The following is a 15,749-nucleotide window of genomic DNA, read 5'->3' as shown; positions in this document are numbered from 1 at the left end:
AGCAGCTGGGGCTGCCCCTGGATCCCTGGCAGTGTCCAAGGCTAGGCTCGATGGGGCTTGGAGCAATCTGGAATAGTGGAAGTCTGGTCTCTCAACCAGACCACTTTTTCAATTTTTTATTTTTATCTCAGTCAGTCAATTTCTGTGAAACCTGTTCTGCTGGATGGATGCTGCATTAGTGCAGAGAAAGCTGATCAAGTGGAATAATGGGGGCAGAGACAGGAATACTCAACTGACAAAAGACTGGATCGAGGCATTAATACACTTTCTACGGTTTTTTATATACAATTTTGTACAATTACTGACTAGTATTAAAACATTTTAATGACATTTAAAGTCCCCGGTGTCTGAGGGAGTACCCCCGCTGTGTGAGGGGGAACCTCCAGCGCCCGAGTTTGAACCCCAGCTGTGTGAGGGAGCATCCCCGGTGTCTGAGGGTGAACCTGCGGTTTCTGAGGGAGCAGCCCAGGTGTGCGAGGGAGGCTCCGCAGCCCGCCCCGCCCCGCCGGGAAGCGGAAGGCTTTCGGGGTTTCGGGGCGGCCCCGCTCCCGCAGCCATGGCGCGGCCGCCCCGCCGCCGCTGAGGGAGCCGCCATGGCCGCCGCCCTGCGGGGCGCGCTCTGCAGCGGGCTCCTGCTCTGCGGTGAGTCCGAACGGCGGCCAGGGAGGGAGGCAGCGAGGGAGGCGCGGAGCGGCCTCCCGGTCCCGCCTGGCCGTGGGGCGGCGGTGCCCTCAGGGGCAGCGGCAGCGAGGGGCGCCTGAGGCGGCGGTGCCTCCGCGCTGCCCGAGCCCGGCGCGGCTCCTCGGGGGCTGTGAGGAACCGAGCGGCCCCCGGACTGGGCCAGCAGCCGGGCGGGAGTGCCCCGTGAGGGCAGCGGGGACAGTCCAGCCGGCCTCCGCCGCTGCCTGGGTGACGGTGCCGGGGTCCTGCCGCCCGCGGGCGTTTTTGTCCCGCGGTTCAATCCGTGCTGGGAACAGGGACGGTCCAGCCGGGATTGGGGCATTGTGCAAGTCCCGGCGAGGACAGGCGGGCGTGGGGGCGAAGCGGCGCCCCGAGGGCTCCGTGTCAGTGTCTGCAGGAGGGGCAGCCGGGGAACAGGGCTCTGCTGCCAGGGAACAGGGACAGGAGGAGAGGGAACGGCCTCAGGCTGGGCCAGGGCAGGCTCAGGGTGGACAGCAGCAGGAATTTCCCCATGGAAAGGGAGCTCAGGCCTTGGCAGGGGCTGCCCAGGGAGGTTTGGAGTGCCCATCCCTGGAGGTGTCCCAGGAAGGGCTGGAGGTGGCACTCAGTGCTCTGGGCTGGGGACAAGGTGGGCATGGGGCACAGCTGGGCCTCGATGGCCTCAGAGGTCTGTGCACAAGCCTGAGACCCCAGAGGTATTTCCTCATCTCTTTGGGTCCACAGTGCCCAATAAAGCAATTTACCTGGAGGCTTTTAATATAGGAAGCACTGTCAGGGAAGTGAACCTTGAAAGGAAACGTGCTTTTCCTGGGAATCTGCGTGCTTACCTCAGACTTCATCCTCAAAGCAGGGCTCCAAGAGGATTGAGAAGGACTTTGGACAAGGCCTGGAGTGCCAGGATAAAGGGGAATGGCTTCCCAGTGCCAGAGGGCAGGGCTGGATGGGAGATTGGGCAGGAATTGTTCCCTGGGAGGGTGGGCAGGCCCTGGCACAGGGTGCCCAGAGCAGCTGGGGCTGCCCCTGGATCCCTGGCAGTGCCCAAGGCCAGGCTGGACATTGGGGCTTGGAGCAGCCTGGGCCAGTGGGAGGTGTCCCTGCCATGGCAGGGGTGGCACTGGGTGGGCTGTAAGGTCCATCCCAACCCCAGCCAGTGCGTGATTCAAACTTCTGTATTTGTGATGTGCAGTGTGTTTGATTTATTTGTTGGGTGCAAGGGTAACACTGTAGGACCAGAGTCTGAAACAGGTTTTGTTTAAGCCAGGTTTAGATTTCAAACTCCTGTCTGCCAGAGGGGAGTGACTGACACATGAATTTCATTCATTTCTGTGTCAACTGGGGACATGGCTCAGGGGTGATTATGGTGGTGCTGGGATGACACTGGGACAGGGTGACCTGGAAGGTCTCTTCCAGCCCTGATGCGTCTGTGAGCTACAGACATGTAAAATGTGTATTTATCCTGGAATGTCTGTCATCAGGTGTGACTCCTGTGACATTTAAGTGCTGCTCTGTTCTGACAGGGTTTGTTTGCATTGCTCATTCGTGGTGCAGTAATGGGCTGGAATCTTTGCTATTTTAGTTTCAATCCCTACAGTTATGTAAAAATAATTAAACCATAATAGTAATGGACTTTTCATTGATACTTTAAACTACTTTAGGGTTTCTTTTATTCAGTTCCAAGAAAGGAGAACAACTGGGGTTTTGTCACTTGTGAATAGTGCTGATTAATGATACCTAATTATATTTAATTACATTTAATACCTCTCTTACTTTCAGAGGTGCTTCTGGTTTATCTCTGTTTATCAATCCCCACGCCCTTGTTATTCCCACAGTGCTACTGGAGCACTGCTTAGAAAAATTGGCGTTTGACACTCTCAGGGAGAGTTCATGCCCCGAGTCCTGGGCAGCACCAGCTCAGTCACGCACAAGAAATGTTGGTGTCACAAGGACTTACTGGAAGTCACTGGTGCCAGTAATCTGTTTTGTTGCATAAGGAGGCAGGAGAGGCATCAGGATTTAAATTCATTTAATTGAGCTCTGATTTTAAATAAGCATCTAAGGCAAGGCAGAGGCTGCATTTAAGTTTGGGATGACTAAGAAGTGCTGGAGGAAACACTGAAATGTTTGGTTTTGACTCCTCCCACAGTTTCTGGAATGATCCCAAAGCCCCGAAATGCAAGAATTACTTCAGTCAATCTTCACAGCACTTTGCAGTGGGATGCACCAAGGTTTCCCAAAGGGAATGTCACCTACACTGTCCGATCCAAGAGGTAGGTCTGGGGCTGGGCTGGCTTTAATTCACGTCTTACAGCTCTGTGTGGTTGGGATTTGTGTCCTTTTCAGAGGACAATCAGGAGCTGTCCCTTTGTTTCAGCTTGTGAGAGGCTTCCCTGCTGAGCTGAAGGACGGGACAGAGGCATTTTCTGGGCATTCACACCCAAGGCAGCTTTGTCCTGGGTTTTTTTGGAACCACAAACACATTTTAACATTGGATGTTATTGGCTGTATGTGTGGTTTTTCTCTCTCATGGAGCTGTTCCCGGTGATTGAAGAGGCCTGGTCGTGTTGCCCCTTCCCTGATCTCTTAGATGCAGCCATCCCATCCCATCCCATCCCATCCCATCCCATCCCACCCCACCCCACCCCTGCCATGGCAGGGACACCTCCCACTGTCCCAGGCTGCTCCAAGCCCCAATGTCCAGCCTGGCCTTGGGCACTGCCAGGGATCCAGGGGCAGCCCCAGCTGCTCTGGGCACCCTGTGCCAGGGCCTGCCCACCCTCCCAGGGAACAATTCCTGCCCAATCTCCCGTCCAGCCCTGCCCTCTGGCACTGGGAAGCTATTCCCTGGCTCCTGTCACTCTCTGCCCATATAAAAGTCCCTCTCCCTCTTTTTTTCTAAGCCTCTCCAGGCATTGGAAGGAGCTCTAAGCCTTCCCCAGAGCCTTCTCTTCATGCTTAGTTGTGAGAAAATTTTTCTGGGTTGTGTAGCCATGGCCCCTTGATTAGTACATTCCTGGGCAGGCTTTTGATGCATACCAGAAAGAAAAAAATACATTAAATATCATCCATTAAATCATATATTGATTAAGGCCAGGCTGGACATTGGGGCTGGGAGCAGCCTGGGACAGTGGGAGGTGTCCCTGCCCATGGCAGGGGTGGAATGGGATGAGCTTTAGGGTCCCTCCAACCCAAACCTTCTGTGGTTCTATTCTATAACCAGTTCCTGGTCACTTCCCAGCCCTGTTTTCTCTGGCTTTTCCTTGTGTGCAAATCCTGGAGACAGCTCCCAGCAAAGTCCCAGTCAGTGCCCTGCAGTGGCACTGGCTGAGTGGTTGCAGGCTTCTCTGAACTCCTGCCTGCTGAATGGAGTGTTGTAACCCTGCCAGGACAAGGGCATTTTTTGCAGAATCAGAATTTTAGTCCCTAAGTTTATCATGGATGGTATAAATCCATGGGTATAAAATCCTTAATGTGGGTCTTACACACACTGGATACTCTTTTGTGTTCATAAGTCCTAACTGCTTGCATTAACAGCTTTGCTGCTTTAAAGCCATTTAGCCAGTTCTAATTGTTTCTTTTCTATGCTTTGTGTTCCCTGCAGCATCAATTTCCCTGGAGACACCTATGAGAATGTGGGGACAAGGCTGAGGCTCCCCGAGTGTGACGTGTCCTCGCTGTCGGCGTACGGGGACTACGTCCTGCAGCTCCGGGCCGAGGCAGGACAGCTCCATTCCGCCTGGGTCACCCTCAGGTTCAAGCCCATGGATGACAGTAAGCCTTTTCCTGTTCTTCCCAAAAAAATACTGCTTGCACTTCACGCCCCTGCACAGCCTGGCTCCGTGGGAAAAGCTAGAGGATGCCGAGTATTTTATAATTTAATTACATTGAACTGTAACATTTTAGTTGTGACACTTGACAGAAAGCAGAGTAGGTTCACTATCATAGTACGGATAACTTCTTTGGAGGAGGTTTTCAAATAAAGCGTAATTTTCTCTTAAAATAAGGAATATCTCTGTTTTCTGCCCAGGGAGAAGTTGTCTTCAAGGAGCCAGACTTCCTGTACATCTAAATAAATTCAGTTACTTCCTTCTTCATTGCTTTGTCAGACAAAAAGCTTAATTTTTATTTTTTCTTACTTCAAAAAAACCCCACTTTCACAGAGAGAGATTAATTTTCAGCCAAGAAATTTTGGTTGCACAAGGCATAAATAATTCAAATGTTTTCATTTTTCAAACTGATCATAATCAAAACCCACATTAAAACACTTTTCTAGAGGGTCTTCTCTGGACAGACAGATGTTGTGACAGTTTGGCCCAGAAGGAGAAGTGAGTGATAGCCATGGAAATGGTCCTTCCTCTCCTGGAGTCACCACAGCTGGCAAAAGGGAACTGCCTTTGTTTATAGGGTGTGGGAATGGAGCCTGCATTGGTGTTCAACTGCAAAAATAAAATCCCTTTCCAGAGCAGTTCTCCGAGGAAAGGCTTTATTTATGCCAGATCCAGGAAAATAAGTTATTTTCTTCTAATGCAATATTTAAAAGGTGACTTACCATGAGTTGTATAAAAATGTGCAGCTGAGGCAGTGTGAAGTTGAATTCCCTCCTCTCCTCTCTCCCATGTGCAGCAGTCATTGGCCCCCCTGATGTGAGGCTGAAGTCGGGGTCCGGGGCCCTGCACGTGGATTTCTCTGGGCCCTTTGCTGAGCACGAGCAGGGCAAGTGGCCCCTGAAGAAGTACTATGGCTCCTGGAATTACAGGATCCTCTACTGGAAGAAAGGCAGCACAGACACAGACCTGACCTCTGCTTCCTGGGTATTGTGACTCCCTGACTTTGATCTGGGCTTTGCCTGGAAAACACCATCCTGGGGAAGTCCTGGAAGCTCCTGGAGGCCCTGTACAGGCTGCAGAGCTCTGGAGCCAGGCTGGGAGAGCTGGGGGTGCTCACCTGGAGAAGAGAAGGATCAGGGAGAGCTCAGAGCCCCTGGCAGGGCCTAAAGGGGCTCCAGGAGAGCTGCAGAGGGACTGGGGACAAGGGCTGGAGGGCCAGGAGCCAGGGAATGGCTTCCCAGTGCCAGAGGGCAGGGCTGGATGGGAGATTGGGCAGGAATTGTTCCCTGGGAGGGTGGGCAGGCCCTGGCACAGGGTGCCCAGAGCAGCTGGGGCTGCCCCTGGATCCCTGGCAGTGCCCAAGGCCAGGCTGGACATTGGGGCTTGGAGCAGCCTGGGACAGTGGGAGGTGTCCCTGCCATGGCAGGGGTGGCACTGGATGGGCTTTGAGGTCCTTTCCAACCCAAACCAGTCTGGGATTCTGTGATTCTAAGAGTAAAAATGATCTCTACTAATTACAATTAATCAAATCTGGTCACTACAACTGGGTCTCAGAGCAAATGCAGGAGCTGTGTAGTTAAACAGCAGCATACAGAAAGAATTTTCTCTTTCCATAATTATCAATAACTCTGTGTTCGTTCCCTCTTTGTGGGACTTTGGGCTTTTTACTCCCAGAAATATCTAAAAATGGGTAAGGCTTTGATTCACTGTGGTCACCTGCAGCTCTTCAGTTTGTATCCACTGCAATTCCCTTCCTCCCTCCCAGCGACAGCCTCTTGCACAGGCAGTTGTGTTACTCAGCCCAAAACACTGCTCCATGCACAGTGCATGGAGAAAGGTCATTAATCATGCATTAATTAGAGCATTATGGCCTCTGTTTCAGGCAGACAGGAAGCCTCTGACCAGCAGACCGCAGCCACAGTTAATGAGTGCTTTGTACATCAGTGCAATTGTTAATAGTGGGACTCCACCATGTACAGTTCTGATTTGTATCTGGTACTGCACAGTTCTTTGCCATTCAGTTCCAGAAGAGGAGGGCTCATCGCTTCCCACAGAGCAGTCTGGTTCTCCGTTCCCAAACTCCTCAGAAATGCAGCTATTCCTGCACATGGGATGCACGCAGCTGGATTTACCAGAGGAACAGAGCTGCACTTTGAGTCTCTGCTTGGAACCCTTCCAAGTACAAGTCTGGGAGATTCCCTAGGGATCAAAGAGGCAACAGGCAGAGGCTGGGTAACCTCCCAGGTTATTTGTGAGCTGGGTGCTTGCTCCAAGATGGAAACCTGGCTGGAGAGTCTCCTGTCCCTGAGGAGGGATACTCTGCAGTTACAGGGACATAACTGACCCTGAACAGCAAGTTCATCTGCTTAGCCACTCACAGCTCCCAGAAAGTATTTTATTTCTTTCTTTTCTGTGGTTTTGTCTAAATGACAGATCACAGAATCACAGAATTGGGGAGGTTGGAAGAGCCCCCTGTGGTCATCAGTTCCAGCCATTAACCCAGCACCACATGTTCACCACTAACCCATGTCCCCAAGTGCCACATCTACACATTTTTTAACACTTCCAGGGGTGGGGACTCCACCATTTCTCTGGGCAGCCTATTTCAGGGCTCGACAGCTTTTTCAGTGAAGAAATTTTTCCTAATGTGCAATCTAAAAGTCCCCTGGCACAGCTTGAGACCTTTTCCTCTGGTGCTGTTCCTCCATCCCGCTTGTTCCCTCTCCAGTTAGATGGTGTTTGTGTGTAACAGTGCTCCTAGCTGATCTCATTTGGTTGGGTGACAGTTTCTGGCTGCCACCAGATCTCATTTATCATCTCTCATTAGCCTAAAACTTCATTAGTGCTGCTGGAAACAGCCCAAAGATCAGTGGTGTGAATGGTCTCACACTACAATTGTAATTGTACTTGTAATTCCATGGTTATTCCTTAGCTAATTCCATAGCTAAGTCACTGATCTCACACTCTTCCATTTTTTCTGGTTTTCTCTGTTTTCAGGTAACTCAGGTAGACACCAAACACAGCTCTGAAATCCTGTCCCAGCTGGAGCCATGGACAGTTTATTGTGTCCGAGTGCAGGCGGTGATTCCTGAGTGGAACAAGACAGGGGAGCTGAGCAGGGAGCTCTGTGAGCAGACAACCCACAATGGTAACGTGGGGGACTGGGAAATCATGGAATCACACACTGGGATGGCTTGGAGGGACCTCGGAGCCCCTCCAGTGCCAGCCCTGCCATGGCAGGGACACCTCCCACTGTCCCAGGCTGCTCCAAGCCCCAATGTCCAGCCTGGCCTTGGACACTGCCAGGGATCCAGGGGCATTCCATGGAGAAAGTGATAATTTGAAAATAATTACTCAGAAATGAATCATGGCAGTTTTAATTGGGTTTTTTTCCCTTCTCTCTTGCAGGTGTAACCCCTGTGTGGATAATTGTGACTGTTCTGGTGGGATCCATGCTGGTCATGGTCACAGCTGTCACCGTTTGTTTCTTCTCCAGTTTTTATCTGTACAGACTCACCAAACACATTTTCTGCCCTTCCTACGTTTTCCCACAACACTTGAAAGAGGTTTGTTCTCTGCCTAACATGTGAAAATCAGCCTTTCCAGCAGACTCACCTGTTTTTTCAAGCTCTCTGTGCCAAAATATTCAGAGCTTCTTTTATTTTGCCTCCTTTCACTGGCACCTGATGGTCAATGATCTGTAATTTGTAATAATCAGCTTTTTATGGCTCAGAAACAGGATGGGTTTGCTGATTTTGAAGTGAGAGAGTACCAGGTGTCAACTTCAGTTCCTCATTTAACCAGAGCAACAGAAATCTCTGTCTCTCCTGCCTTCTTTTAGACTTAAACCAGCTCATTTGTTCTCCTGCAGCAAAGTCCTGTCACGAATGTAACCACGAGTTTTAACTTCAGTGAAGCGTCTAAGGAAGGAACCTGGACTAGATCAGCTGTACCAGAGCAGCCTGGGCTATGGAAGGTGTCCCTGCCCATGGCAGGGCTGGGATGGGATGAGCTTTGGAGTCCCATCCAACCCAAACCATTCTGGGAACCTGTGATTCTATGAAGTCTGAAAATTCCAGCTAAAAGGAGAGCAATGACAGCAGCCACTGCTGATGGGGACCCACTGCCCCTGTCACACACCCAGAACACAAAGAGGCTGCAGCAGGATCTCTTCCCAGAAACAAGCGTTTACATAATACACTCCTGTTCCAACCTGTGCTCTCCTGAGTTCCTGCAGTTCCTCTGGGGCTTTCATTTTGACTCACTTAGAGCTCAGCACCCTCAGGATGGCAGCTCACTTAGCACTTGACTCCTGCTTTAGGTTGAACATGTGCTCAGCACCAGGAGTGTCATGGAATCCCTGAATCCCAGAATGGTTTGGGTTGGAGGGACCTTAAAGTTCACTCATCCCACCCCTGCCATGGCAGGGACACCTTCCACTGTCCCAGGCTGCTCCAAGCCCCAATGTCCAGCCTGGCCTTGGACACTGCCAGGGATCCAGGGGCAGCCCCAGCTGCTCTGGGCACCCTGTGCCAGGGCCTGCCCACCCTGCCAGGGAACAATTCCTGCCCAATCTCCCATCCAGCCCTGCCCTCTGGCACTGGGAAGCCATTCCCTGGCTCCTGGCCCTCCAGCCCTTGGTTTGCAGAACCTGGAGCTCAGCAGCTGGGCACGCAGCACCAGATCCACACAGGATGTGCTCAAGTTTCCTCTGCTTCCAGGTGGCTCTAAAGACAGGGAGAACTTTGGGCTTGTGCTGTGCCAGGAATCAAAGGTCAGCTGTGCCTCCCTAAAACGTGCTTTGACCAAGGCAGTGCTTTCACTATGGGAATGTTTCAGCTGCAGGTTTGTGCCAGAACGTTCCCAATCCCGGTTCAGTAGAGAAGGGTCTGATAGTGAAGATCTTTGTGCTGATTTTTGTACCTACAGTACACAGCACTCCTTACAGAGCAGCTGGTTTCTTATTCTAAATTCAATTCAGAATTGTGTCATCTGGGGGCACCAGGATGAGCAGAGGGATGGAGCAGCTCTGTGAGGAAAGGCTGGGAGAATTGGGATTGCTCAGCCTGGGGAAGGAAGGGCTCTGGGGTGATGTAATTGTGGCCTTCCAGTGCCTGAAGGGTTCCAGGAGAGCTGGAGAGGGACTTTGGACAAGGGCTGGAGGGACAGGACACAGGGAACAGCTTCCACTGCCAGAGGGGAGGGTTCTTGACAAATCTCTCTGTGATCTCCCTCCCCCACAGCCCAGTTACCATTTAGTGTTTGTTCCCAATCAAAACTGTTTTATTTTCTTCAAGTAAGTTTGTATTCCAAAGAAGTCTCAGAGCCCTGGAGTTATTCTTGCAGAGAAAGGCACTTCCATCTTGCTCCCAAGCCTGGGACAGGATATGAGGGAGGACATGACGCTGTTGGCCCTGTGGGACTTGCAAGGCCTGAGGAAGCCTCTTGCTGTGTGCAAAACAATCCCAATGTTGTTTAATGATCCCAGTTTTTCTGAGCAAACAGCATTGGACAGCTGCAGAGACCTAATCCTCATTTCCTCTTTGTTTCCCAGTTTTTGAGCAAACCTCCCAGTGCTCCACAGCCTTTCCCTCCTCTTCCACAAGAAGAACTCCTGGTTTATGACAAGCTGACTGTGATTTCAGAAGAATCCCAAACCCTCAGTGATGGGAGTGGGGATGAGGCCAGCAGGACACCAGAGCACCCTCAGGGCTCTGCACAAGGAGACTCTGACTCAGGAGTGGGAGAAGCTTCAGGAAAAGCCTAAATATCCTCCTCATTCTTCCTTGGAAAAGGAGAAGCAAATGGACTTTTGGGTTTTTGTCATTGCTGTATTCTTCAGCAGGAAAAATCTACAGACAAACACGTGGGCACAGACTTTTGACAGAATAATTTTTTTTTTTTTAAGTACAAGATACTTGGCTTTAAATGAGGAATTAAATGATCCATAACTTTTGCCACTGTTGGTTGTGGCTCCCTGAGGAGTTGTAGCAATTCCTGGCACTGATTGTGACATTAAAAAGCAAATGTCATAAATATATATATATATATAAATACGAATTACTTTAATGAACTATTTATTGCAAAAACTAATCAAAATGTTTATAAAAGAAAATAATATTTTGTAAAGAAAGACCCGATCTGGTTTATTTTTTTCTAATGAGAAATGAAGTGTTTTTAAAGATGTCCCCACTGGCATAATCTTTGTATGGAATTTATTCTTCCCTGATGCAAAGTTGTGAAGTTTTTAGGGTGGGATGAACTGATGTCTGTAGAAAACTTGGCAGCTGAAATGGGAGTTAAATTAGGTTCATTTTAATTACCTACTCGTGTGTATTCTTAATTTAAAAACGCTGGGGAGCCGTGACTCCCTGTTCCCAATCCAGCCTCCCCTGTGCAGGTGGATAAAGGCTGCAGCCAGCACTGGGGCAGAAGTGGGACCTTTGCACTGGGCATTCACTGGGTTTGTGTGTTACTGCATCAAAGTGAGAGTGAGAAATTAAATTCTGTCACCAAAAGGAACCTTCCAGGAGTGAAGTTGTGTCTCAGGTTGGTGTGGGAATTGCACTGTTTTGGGGGTTGGTGTTACTTGATGCATAAATATCCCCTTTTTGGGAGTGGTTGCAGGAAGAAAACAGGAATTGATTCCATCAATTTTCATCTCCCAGCTCCCCTCGAGGATGCTTAGGAGGGATCTTCCCAGTGTCCCCAAGTCCCTGACAGGAGGGGGCAGCCGGGGGGGTCGGGCTCTGCTGCCAGGGAACAGGGACAGGAGGAGAGGGAACGGCCTCAGGCTGGGCCAGGGCAGGCTCAGGGTGGACAGCAGCAGGAATTTCCCCATGGAAAGGGAGCTCAGGCCTTGGGAAGAGCTGCCCAGGGAGGTTTGGAGTGCCCATCCCTGGAGGTGTCCCAGGAAGGGCTGGAGGTGGCACTCAGTGCTCTGGGCTGGGGACAAGGTGGGCATGGGGCACAGCTGGGCCTGGCTGGGCTGGGAGGGCTTTTCCAGCCTCAGGGATCCTGGGATTCTGGGATTCTATGGAATCTGCACGTGCTTTTTCTGCACTTTTAAATTTTGTCATGTGCTGCTTTAATGGGGAATGTGAAATTTACTGAATTGATTTTTTTCAAGGTATTTGGTTTCATTGGTGCTTTTCTCCACCTCTCCCCAAGGCTGCTCTGGGAATCCTGATCCTGTGTCTGCATCACCACTCCAAGGAACAAGTCCAGCTCCCTGTGTGTTCCCTGTCCCTCCGCCCACAGCAGCAGCTTCTTTCAATATTTTCTTTTCCCCCCTTTTCCCCCCTTTTTTTTTGGTTTTCAGAGTGGCAAAGCCCCCATGGTGTAACACCCACTGCACGTGGAGCTGGCTGAGGAAGGGCTGGAGATTCCCTGCCTTTCCCTCACTGTTCCTAGAGCTGCTTTCCTCTCTCCAACAGCTGCTTTGCATGGAAGGACAGCGAGCTCCTGTCAGCCAAACGTGGCTGGAATCCATCAGCTGGTTCCAAGGTTCTGCTGAGGGCAGAGATAAGGCAGAGATAAGGCTGTGCCACTTCAGTACGGGCTCACTGCCGAGGCAAACTGGGGGAGAAGAGAAATTACAACTTTGGCCGCTATGGGATATTGGGAGTTTAGATGGAAGCAGGAAAAGTTTCTGCAAGGACATCACGGCACAGGGTGCCCAGAGCAGCTGGGGCTGCCCCTGGATCCCTGGCAGTGCCCAAGGCCAGGCTGGACATTGGGGCTTGGAGCAGCCTGGGACAGTGGGAGGTGTCCCTGCCCCACAGCCTGGGACACTTCCAGGAATTAGGAGCTGCTAAAATCAGCCCGGATCTGGGTTTTTGGGCTGACCTGCGCTTTGGTTTGCTTCAGAAATCTTCCTGCCCCACCCCCAGTCCTCCCAGGAAAGCTTTTGCAGGTGAGAGGCCTTTTTCTCAGCCACAGCTTCTGTGAGAGTCACAGCGTGAGCCAGGCCTGGGGATAAGGGACAGCCTCTGCCTGTCCCCACATGGGCTGTGTGGCCCCACAGGAGCCTGGGACCTCTACAGGGAAGAAACAATTTAGAGGAGGAGCAATAACTTCAAGGGAAGCAGTAATTCAGAGGAGAGTTTGTCTTCAGCTGAGCTTGTGGACACTACAGCGACAATGAATCAATAAATCAGGTGAACTGTGACCACGTTCTGATGTAAACTGAAAGCACAGAGAGATGCTGGAGGCTGCTCGCTCTGGTACAGCGTGTTCTGACAAAGCCAGGAGGAAAACAGACCCCTCAGAAGGCCTGGGAGTGCTTGGAAAAAGATTTCAGACCTGAAATGCAAAGAGTGGAATGATTAAGGAATAGGGAAATATGAAGAATACTGAAGGAGAAGAGACTGGGCTTTGTGGTCAGCAAAACAGATTCCAGAAGAGGGCAATGAGGGAAGACAAAAAGGACCTGTTTAGAGAATTCCAGTCAAGGGAGTGGAGTGAGAATTTCAGGGAGAAAGAAACCAGAGCCCAGGACCACCCAAGGGGTCAGGGACACAGTCACCCCCAGCTCCCCATTTTTATCTCTCCCTATTGCGAACTTTGGGGTCTTCCCTGCCCAGCAGGTCCTGGAGGTTCTGAGCCCCAATCCAGAATGAGTCAGAGAGGCTTTCAGAAGAGCTTTTAAATAGATTCTTAATCAGAAATACTTGTGCTTGTAAGTTCATGCTTTTTTTTTTTCCCTGAGGCAGACTGGGGAAAAGCCATTATCACCTGGCAAAATGTCATTTTCTAGGATTCATCATCCTAGAAAATTATTATGGAGTAAGTGGGGTGCAAAGCAAGGCTCCTTCCCTTGAGACTGCTGCTGTGAAGAACAAGGCTGCAAAGAGCTGCTTTACAGGAAGAACTGTGAATAATCCACAGGCTTTGGACCATCTGTGCAATGCACTGGAAATGTTTCTTCCCTAGGGATTGGAGTTCCTGGAGTTCATTGTGCATTCTCTCAAGCCATTACTGTAGAACACTGAGGGCATGGAAGGATGATGGCAGCACAAAGGCAAACGAGAAGCCACTGGGGAGCCTGAGAGAGAGGAAATCATCGCTCCAGCGTCACTGATGTACATCAATAACCCTAGGATTCCCCCTGCAGAAAGCACCAAAGAATCTGATTAACAACTTTCAGTTCTTCCATTTTCCCTTCATCTCTGCCACCACGTCACTCAAATCTCCTCTCTAATTTCCACTCCCTCCTCTCTGCTCCTCTGGTTTTGTGACAGTTTTTGAAACCACATTACAGTTCCTCAGAGAGGGACTTTGTTTTCCCATCTGGGTGAGTGTCGTGACGAAGGCGATGGAAATCCCACCAGGATTTGCAGTGGGTTGGATTTTCAGCCGTGCTGACCTACGGGTGAAACCAGGCTCTGGAACTCCCCTGAACAGAGCAGAACTCACTGATCACTCTGAAATTCCAGCCTGGAGAAGAGGGAGCTCCAGGGAGAGCTCAGAGCTCCTTGCAGGGCCTAAAGGGGCTCCAGGAGAGCTGCAGAGGGACTGGGGACAAGGCATGGAGGGCCAGGAGCCAGGGAATGGCTTCCCAGTGCCAGAGGGCAGGGCTGGATGGGAGATTGGGAAGGAATTGTTCCCTGGGAGGGTGGGCAGGCCCTGGCACAGGGTGCCCAGAGCAGCTGTGGCTGCCCCTGGATCCCTGGCAGTGCCCAAGGCCAGGCTGGACATTGGGGCTTGGAGCAGCCTGGGACAGTGGGAGGTGTCCCTGCCATGGCAGGGGTGGCACTGGGTGGAATTTAAGGTCCTTTCCAACCTAACCAGTCTGGGACTCTAAATATTCTCCATGAAGATGGAACTTGTGTTCAAAATTACGCATTTTGAAGGCACCACAGACTAAAAAAAGCTTTATGTCAGGCTTTCCATGTTCTTTCAGCCTGGTTGATGCAATTTAGGACACTTCTGTCCTTCCAAACCTAATCCCAGAATCATCAAGGCTGGAAGAGCCCTTCAGGATCATCCAGTGTCACCCCAGCAGCACCAGCATCACCCCAAACCCTGTCCCCAAGGGCCACATCCAGACACCTCTGGGACACTTCCACAGACTGTGACTCCACCACTCCATGGGCTTGACCCGAAAAATCATCCTTCCTGCTCCTCAGCCCTGGTGAGGCCTTGTGGAGAGCTGTAACCAGGGCTGGGGAGTCAGGAGGAGGACAAGGGACAGACTCTAAGGAAGATGATGTTATGTGGTCTGGGGAAAGAAGTCTGATGGCAGAGTAATGACTGTTAACAAATGGGAAAGGCTTCTGAAAGCAGGGAATGAATCCCCTGTGCTCTGTGCCCATGAGGGAGGTGAAAGCAGTTACAAGACTGCAACAAAACTGAGACAAGGAAAGTTTTCTAGTGATGAAAGCAAAAAAATACAGATAGCATTGCCTGAGAAGGGGGACATGAAAAAAATCTATTGGGAAGGGGTAGATAGATCTGATCCCTCCTTGGGCTCCCTGAGGTCCTTCCTTCCTGAACCACTGTTCCTACAGTTTTCACATAAGATGAAATGCTGTATTTGCCACTTTCATCCTGTTCCAGAGCTGACATAAGAAAAAAACACCAAATTATGTCTCCTTTGTCTGTCAGCCAACAGAAATAAAACCAGGAGAGCCCCAAAGGCCTTGTTTCCTCTGTCACAGGAGTGTTTAGGGACAGACATCAATGGCCACAGGGACACACATTATACTCCCCTGGCTGCCTGTGCTGTGCAGATAACGCTTCGCTCCTCACAGGCTGGGCAACACCAGTTTCTGTTTCTTTTTTCTATAATATCAGTGAGGAAGTCATATTCAAACTCAGCAGAAGATAAAACTGTAAATATTTAGTAGGTTATAGAATGATTCTAGCGGCGCAAGGCTGGCTCAGCCAGTTGCAGTTCATGGTCTGCATGGCAAAGTGGTTACCCTGAGGTGTGGTTACATAAAGAACTTGCCATAAAATATTTCCTTATCAATTGTTGGGGCAGTAGGTAACAAATCCTCATGGAATGAATCTGACTCAGGCTCAGTAAAGCCCTCTAACACCCAGCAGTGTCCCTCACACGCTGCTGTAGCCATGGATTGATGTTCTACAGGCTCAGCAATCCTGGAGGGCCCTGGAGCAGCTCCGTGCCCAGCACAGGCTGAGGGAGCCGGGGCTGCTCAGCCTCGAGAGGAGCCCCAGCTGAGAGGGGCCCTCAGCCCTGGCTGTCCCTGGCTGCAGGGAGGGCTCAGGGCAGGGCCC

General features: G+C 50.8%; 1 protein-coding gene across 1 annotated transcript; it reads left to right on the top strand.

The window, feature by feature from the left end:
* Window positions 1–242: 242 nt before the first annotated feature.
* IL10RB (interleukin 10 receptor subunit beta) lies at window positions 243–10,701 on the top strand. Its single transcript, XM_032101254.1, has 7 exons — window positions 243–642; window positions 2,825–2,948; window positions 4,280–4,449; window positions 5,302–5,489; window positions 7,503–7,653; window positions 7,914–8,071; window positions 10,060–10,701. Exons 1-7 carry the CDS (start codon window positions 594–596, stop codon window positions 10,270–10,272), a joined length of 1,053 nt encoding a protein of 350 aa, XP_031957145.1. The 5' UTR covers window positions 243–593; the 3' UTR covers window positions 10,273–10,701.
* The last annotated feature ends 5,048 nt before the right edge of the window (window positions 10,702–15,749 follow it).

The sequence above is a fragment of the Corvus moneduloides genome, chromosome 2 (assembly GCF_009650955.1).
Source record: "Corvus moneduloides isolate bCorMon1 chromosome 2, bCorMon1.pri, whole genome shotgun sequence".
NCBI classification, from domain to species: domain Eukaryota; kingdom Metazoa; phylum Chordata; class Aves; order Passeriformes; family Corvidae; genus Corvus; species Corvus moneduloides.
The sequence above is the reverse complement of the archived record's forward strand: the minus strand, read 5'-3'. Positions and strand labels throughout refer to the sequence as shown.